Source organism: Taudactylus pleione, unplaced genomic scaffold (genome assembly GCF_031769625.1).
Source record: "Taudactylus pleione unplaced genomic scaffold, aTauple2 ptg000201l, whole genome shotgun sequence".
In the NCBI taxonomy this organism is placed as follows: domain Eukaryota; kingdom Metazoa; phylum Chordata; class Amphibia; order Anura; family Myobatrachidae; genus Taudactylus; species Taudactylus pleione.
In genome coordinates this window covers 41,752,494-41,760,389 of record NW_028284603.1, presented here as the reverse complement: position 1 = coordinate 41,760,389, position 7,896 = coordinate 41,752,494, and the positions used below count along the sequence as shown (strand labels likewise).

The 7,896-nt window shown below is 45.4% G+C and overlaps 1 protein-coding gene across 1 annotated transcript in view; it reads left to right on the top strand.

Annotated features, from left to right (window-relative positions):
* The first annotated feature begins 567 nt into the window (after window positions 1-567).
* The window catches only part of RIN2 (Ras and Rab interactor 2), a 168,121-nt gene continuing 160,792 nt past the window's right edge, over window positions 568-7,896 (top strand). Inside the window, exon 1 of the mRNA XM_088477342.1 lies at window positions 568-717. Within this exon, the coding sequence (XP_088333468.1) occupies window positions 568-717 (150 nt within the window). The remainder of the gene's footprint in view (window positions 718-7,896) is intronic.

Here is a 7,896-nt window from a genome sequence, read left to right as displayed (position 1 = left end):
TGAAGTATAAGCATGTATACATTGTCGGCCTGGTTTAGAGGTGGACGCTATGGCAGCATCGGCCGATGCTTTCAGTCTGCACATGCGTCTGAGCCGCACTGCGACTGTGCCCACAGCTCATTTAATAGTGTCAGTGCGCAGCATTTGGGAGAGTGTAGGAAGTTACTGGGTGAAGTGGGAAGATCCTGCAGGCTATTTCTTTCTGCAGACTTTTGACTGTTTTATAAAAATATAATAAAATAAAAATGAAATATAACTAGTGGGGTGAGGCTACAGCACCCTGCCATGGCATTATAGTACTACTCAGTAGCCACCACAGATATAGCACTGGGAGTACAAGGCAAGCCCTTGTGCCGGGGATAGCTGCAGCAGTACTTCCGGGGAAATCACAGCAGGGAAATGTTTTCTTTATTCTAGTAAACTCTACTACCCTGCTGCCTCCTCCTTACAGCTGTCATTGTCTTGCCCTGGGTTATAGCAGTCAGTAATGCAGAAGGGGGAGGGAGTGTGGAGAGACAGACACACACATGCGCCCTGCCTTCCTTAAAGCTGACTGCTGCCTTATGAATGTCTGTAAAGGGAGAGGGACGTTTCATCCTGCTGGGTCCACTCTCAGCAGCTGCTGCACACAGTGGACATCAGACCCGGCTACCAGCAGTATCTGCTGCCACCAGCTCTGAGCAGCCCAGGAGGAGTAAAGAGGCACACTGGCAGCAGGTAAGATTCAGCACTGGGCACAACATAGTACTGTGGTAGCACTAGACACTCCACTGGGCACTCCATAGTCTGTGCATCCATGGGCACACCATAGTAATCTGCAGCACTGGGCACACCAAGATAGCCCAGCTTCTGTGACTCCTAACAGCATTGTACTCATACAGACATGTCCCTCTCTGAGACATGCCCTATAGATCCTGATCTAGGCTAATTTCCCAAATATCACTAAGCATCTCAGAAACTTACTGTCGTTCTGCCTTTGTGAACTGTGAGTAATGTTCATTCTAACAACCAGCAGCAGTAAATGTGGACAGAATGGCAATTGTTATGTATAAGGTAGGTGCAGGCAGCCAGGCTTTGTGAGACCATGGATAAGCTGCTTCTCATCTAGCCAGCAGAACACTCTAGGGGTTGGGTTGCTTTGCAGAGTGATCCCTGGCACTGAGAGTACTGTGTGTCTGGGGTGTTTCATGCTGTTTATTGTTTCACAACTTAAATAACGTTCCAGTTTTGTGTTTGTTGCATCTTTCCAATGCAATGATACCATGTAAACACAGTCATAATGTAACCATGGGGTGCCTGCAGTTATTGTGCACACGAGGGTGACATGTTTCAGCACTAAGGTAGAGGTGATCTGTGTAAACATGTTTTATGGCCACTTCAGCAAAACAGAAATGTAATCAGGAAACTGCTAAAAGCAAGAAACTTTGCAATACTGGGAAAAGTTATAATTACACTGAGCAGTGCGGTGCCCTGACTCCTGTTTAGTAATCTATAGTATATCTGGAGATGAATCCACTGTCTTTACTGCAGCAATGTTATAAGACGCATGTAAATGTCATGTACAGGTGGAAGTGTTATGAAACTTGCAGATGAAAGACATTATTTTCAGATGTACAGTTATTGGCAAGTGGCTTTTCACAACTGAGGAAGAGATCTGTCTGATCATGAGGTTCCATGCAGTGTTGGTGTGACCTGTAAAGGTTTCTGATTCATCTGTTAATCTTTAATCCCTTATAAATGAATTTTACAGAACAGAATTCACTAGAATATCATAATTCTAGTGAATATTGTATTATGCTTGTGTAGTAGGATGGTTTTAGTTTACAGTAAATGCTAAGTAAAATGCACAAGACTTAGATATTTCTACAGATAAATATATTTTGTTTGCATATATGGATTTGTTATGGCAGTATTGTTGGGGTCCTCTCACTGGGGGATCATCTGGTACAAGTGGGGGGTTTAGAGGGAGAGGATATTTAGGACAGCAGGATACCATGGTGCAGGTCCCTGGAGTCATACTTGCCTACTATCACGGAACGGCCGGGGTGCTCACGAATATCCGGTGGAGCTCCTGGCCAGCTGTAGACCCCGCTAGCAGAAGGGCCCACTGATGCGATTCGCAATGAATCGCGTCATCAAAGCCCCACCCCCTGCTTCACAATACCAGTAACCTCAGCGTATTGTAACAGGGGCGGGGCCACAGTGACGCAATTGCGCGGTCACGCCGCCTCTTTGCAATTCCACATCATGTCCCCTGCCACCTCTCCCATATGCCATACCCCCCCATCCCCCGCTGTGCCGACCTTGACAGAGGTGGACGCAGAAGTGGCAGTAGCAGTGTCTATTGGCGGTAGCCCGTGTGGGACAAAGTAATTATCTTGTGTATATCCATGCGTCTCACTGTGCAAGGACTGAGAAGCCCACTTTCAGTGTCCGGAGATGCAGGAATACCGCTCAGTGCATCTTTTGACGCCACTATCAGTCGCACCATAGAAACTTGCACCAGACTTGTGGCAGGTGCAGTTCCCCCGTCTGGCCAAGGGCTCCTATGTCTGCGGTTGTGCATCTGTGTACGCAGCCACTTTCACTAACACACCCCTCGACAATCTCATAATACGCTCATTAAATGGACCACTTTTGCGTTCATTACTAGCCACCGCCTTGGAACGCCCTGAACTTTCCACAACATTTCTGGTACAGTGTGTTTTTATTACAACAGCTTCTTTGTGCAAACACTCTGTGTAATGCGTGCGCTGTACTAGTTTTTAGGGATCTTCGCACATGCGCAGTTGCAAAAAAAACGAGTGAACATCGGCATTGTATCCAACCTCTGAATCCGGCCTATTATCTCTTACTGGAAACCAATACAGTCTCTGTAAACCCTGCTGGATTACAGTATCTGGGGAACACAGGTACAGTCAGTGACAGTTTATTGATCCAATATAATTATTTTTCATGCCTTAACATTAGTGTAAAACACAGGGGTTTGGGGGGTGGGGGCTATTTAATAAGAATATCCATGAGGACAAATGTACTGTTTTTATAGCAGCAGGGTAGCAGTTGGCTTCAGTCAGTCTAGAGCAAGTTAACAATGAAGGCAAATTCTTGATTGGAGCCTATGGATAACAGAGTATTTGCACTTTGTTAGTAAATAATGTCTGGAGTGACCTAGCAAAGCTTTGACAAGTGTAGAATTTATACAGATATGCAAATATATATGAAAGGGACAACACTCATATAGTGCATACAAACGGTCAGATTTTTCTTCAGATCTGAACGATAACGATTTAAAAAATCGTTCAATCGTTCACATCTGAAGGAAAATCTGAAATATCTGACATGTATGAATGATGAACGATGCGCGTTCCCGATGGTCAGATAACGATATCTGACATCTGATGTGTTTGCAGGCAGATTTGGACGATTCCATTCATTTTAATGCAGCCAAAAATCGTTGGTCAAATCGTTCATCAAATCGTTCAGATCGTTCAAATCGTTCAATCGTTCATCTGACACATCTGACAAATCTGACCGTGTGTATGCTCCAATAGGCTGTGTCTGTAAGATACTTTGTGCAAATGTTATTGCTTGGTACAGCTGAACAGCTTTTCTATAACTACTGTACACATTCACAAGTACGGCAGGAACCAGGCACTAATTCTGGTACCTATATATTTGTTGAGTATATCTTTTCCTGCATGATTTAGACCGCCCATGGTGACAGTTACCTTTTTTCTAATGGAGGATTGTCAGTCAGCTTCTAGGAATGTGATTGTTTATATTTCAGCTATTAATTGTGATCATGACAGGAGACACAGTGGTAGTTTTATAATTGTACTGCTGATAGTGATGATAATTAATAGTAATGAGAGCAATACCATAAAGAATATACAGGCACTAGTTAAACTCTGCCCACAACTTCTCCATCAGGCTTCTCTCTCTGTTTAGTACTTGCACAGCTACATGGTAAACAGGGCGATTAGCGGTGCTAACAATGATAATAGCAGCTGCTATGGAATCAAGATTCTCAGCAGTCTGTGAGGAGCTGTGAGTCCATTCTCTAATACCCCTATTACACCAGAGCTAAAACCCGGGTTATTGCAGGGTTAACCCGGGTAGCTCCTTGGAGTAAAAGGGGAAAGGGTTGGATTGCTTAGTCGAGTGACCCGGCAATGCAACCCAGGTAACTTGCAGGGTTAAACACGGGCATAGCCTGTGAAACCGTGCAGTGTAAACGACGCGATCAGGGTCACGATGACATGGCGCGCACCGCATCCCGGCCAATTGGCCACCTTCAGTGGCGCTTGGAGATGATCTGGGGTGAACTGCGCTGACCCGGGAATTTTCTGGGTCTGATCCGGTTTGGAACCCTGTTCCACTCTCCAGGTCAGACCCGGAATTTAGGTATAAAAGCAGCCTTATAAGCAGCACAGCTGTATTACACACATTCACCCTTTATAGATTATATAATTGTCACCCCGGATTTGTTTCCATAAAGTATTACTTATCAAGAGCAAGCGGGATGTACAGTATGTGCTGGTAACTGATCCCCTCCCCATACTCAAGATAACCCAATGACAGGCAAGTCAGAGCCCATGTTTCAAGTGGCATCTGTATAATTAACAAGTACCCATATATTATTGTCAACATATGAGAGAGGTGGGTAGAGACATGTGCCTAATGTAGTAACGTCCCCAGTCAGCTCCTACCTTCCTAATTCCACTTTGTGTGGAGATCTTTTTAATTTTAGCACCATGTCCCTTTCTGGGACAGTCCTAATCTCAGAGCTCAATCCCCCACCCCCAACTCACTTCACAAAGGCTGTAGTCAAACAGATAATCTCCAATAGTGCCAGGCTCACTGATTAGCACAGCAACATCAGTGGGGGTGAAACAGGAGTGCAGGAGATGAATTATATCAGTGTGGGGGCACTACTGAGAGGCAGAGATCTCCACCTATATGAGTGCTTACAGTCCCTGTTTTCAGGCTGTACAACTGGCCAAACTCAATTGCTTAGCAGCTAACTCCGGCAACTTGGTAGACAATAATATGACCTGGGTCCGCAGCTCCCTAAGCACCCACTGTAGCTACACTCATGTTTATGCAGCAGGAAATGTTGAAATTGATGAAAAGCGAAACAATCACCTGTCGGAAATTGTTTATACAGGTCCATTAGATTACACTATGAGCATTTAGTCAGTATTATAAATTCATGTTAAATACTTCATTTACCTCCAGCGTGAAAGCATTCATCAGGAGTGCAATGTGTGAGGTTTAGTGCATGTGTGGCTCCTAAGAAGGGGGTAACAGCAGCTACATAGTGTCCATTACAATCATTTCAGATCATGTTCACCTGTAGCAGAGGAGACTGCTGCTTTGGGAATGCTGCACATTTCGCTAGGAGTGTGTGACATCACTGAGTGTGTGACATCACTGAGGTATCTGTATGCAAATACTGAGTATGCCCGAGCAGTATGTAAGCGCCTGCGCCTTCAAAAGCAGAATCTGTACATTTCAAGTATATTACATCTGTAACATTAAAATTTGAGCGCAGTTGGACGATGTTTAAATTGGAGATGAGGGGTTCGGATTTACTCTGATCTCAAAACGGCATTTTATTGGCTATCGGCTAGCACGTGTTTTGGATAGCCAATAAAATAAATTCCGGACTAATCCCAACTTGCGGTAAAGAGGCGATAAGAACTGAGTAAATCCGAACCCGCACATCCCTAGTTCAAAATACTGCACGTGCGTCCTGAGGTGCACTGCGCATTCATCCTGATTATTACTGCACCAAGACGCAGAACTAATTTAGATGCAGAGAGTGTGGTGTATAGTGGGGGTTCCTGGGAGGTTAATAGGAATGTTTAGGCAGATGTGGGTGTGGCGCTGATAACAGCTGCGTCTAAAGACGCATAACCACTCACACAGGACACCATGTTCAGATGGGAAAACTGCACTTGTCATACTTCTGGTGCAAGTTTCAATGGTGCGTCCGATGGTGTGTGTAAAGAGCAGCGAGTTGGATTTACAAAGGCTCAAGTGGGCAACTCAGTATTGAAGAAATTGGTCTGTGTGTAACTCTGAATCAGCCCCTTTACACACATTTTTGTTAAATGCGTCAGAAATAATTGCTGCGTTTTTGAAAATGTTGTTTATTGTAAGGCAGCGTTCAAACTGCACTTTTCATTCATCTGTGGATTGTTGATCCTAAGATACGTACATCCACATGGTATATTTGAAATAGGGGTTGTTGAACCCTGAGGAGAAGTACAGTACATGTTAAGGTCACAGTGAAACTTTGGAACAAGTCCAATCTATCACTGTGAATCTCCCGGGGCCTGGGGCCACCCAGCTGCTTACTTCCCCGGTGGAGTGATTTGTGCTGAATCGCGTCATTGTGGCTCCGCCCCACTCCACAATGTGACTGCGTCATCACGCCCCAGACCACCCATCTTCACTCCCAGACCTGCCGAGGCCTGACCTCCGCAGTAACGACCTCCTACCAGAGGAGGCAGCCAAAAGGTCGCCAACTATGAATATACCAATGTCAGAATACATGTCCTTCTTAGTGACATACATTATTGACTCTTTCTTTCACATTAGCAATAAGAGAAGCCAAATGGTCACCTTTTACAGAAGTCAAAGCTTATTATGGGTTTTTGTTTTCCTCTGTTGTATTTTTTTGGCCAGCCAAGTTGTATTTATATTGCTCTAACGTTGGGTCTTACCATTATACAATTTGAGATCTATTTATTAAGCCTTGGATGGAGATAAAGTGGACGGGGATAAAGGGCCTGATTCAGAGCCGGACGCTCTGACCAGAGCGCTCGCTCTGAATCAGGGCCCTCCTCCATTAAAATGGAGCGTCCTCCTGGACGCTCGTATAGCTGTGGGTCACCACCCACAGCATATACGAGAGTCCAAAAAGATGGTCGCGATGGTCTTGACCATCGCGACCATCGGACTTGCGAGGGAAACCCTGCGGTCGGGTTTCCCAGCCACAAGCCCTGGAGTGATTTTGGCTCTATTAGAGCCAAAATCACTCCCACTGACACCACTAGTGATGTCAGTGGGGCCGGCTTCGGACGGTAGGCGTTCCCATGGGAACGCCTCCATCTGGCAGGCACGCCCCCGGCACGCCCACCAAAGGGGGCGTGCTGTCAATCAACATCGACAGCACGCCCCCTTTGGTGCGAGACCCGGAGCGATGGGAAGCCCGTCGCTCGCCGGGTCTCGCGCATGCGCACGACGGAGCTCCCTCCGTCGTGCGCATGCGCAGTGGGGAACATCGACCCACTTGCGAGCGTACTGCCGCTCGCGAGTGGGTCTGAATGACCCCCAAAATCCCAAACAATGAGCTCCTAACTGTCATGTCACAGGCTGTTTTAAAAATGACAGGCTCTGATCTCTTTTCACGTTATCTCCTTCCAAAGCTTAGTAAATAGACCCCTTTATTTGTAAGATACTTGAAGTAAAAATTGCAGTTGTATTAGCATATTTGTGTCAGGGAACTCATACAAGTAAAATGCAGATTAGAATGTACAAAAGATAGAATTTGAGTATTGCTGATACGTTGGAGTGTGTGAGTTGCCTGAGGATCTCTGCGTCTATCACAGCTGGTCATTATTTGTACACAGTCTGCTTAAGGCTGAATCTGTTTCACTTAATAGCATCCTAGAAATTAATTAATCCTTGTTTAGTTCCCACGGCTGCTTCCCTACTCTCACAACTATCATCACTGTAATCAGTTCAAAGCTCGAAATGTATCATGTCATTAAGGGGTCTATTTACTAAGCAGTGTTAGGAGGAGACAGAGTGAAAAGTAATAAGGCGCCAGCCAATCAGCTCCCAACTGTCATCTCACAGGCTGTGTTTGAAAAATGACAGTTGGGA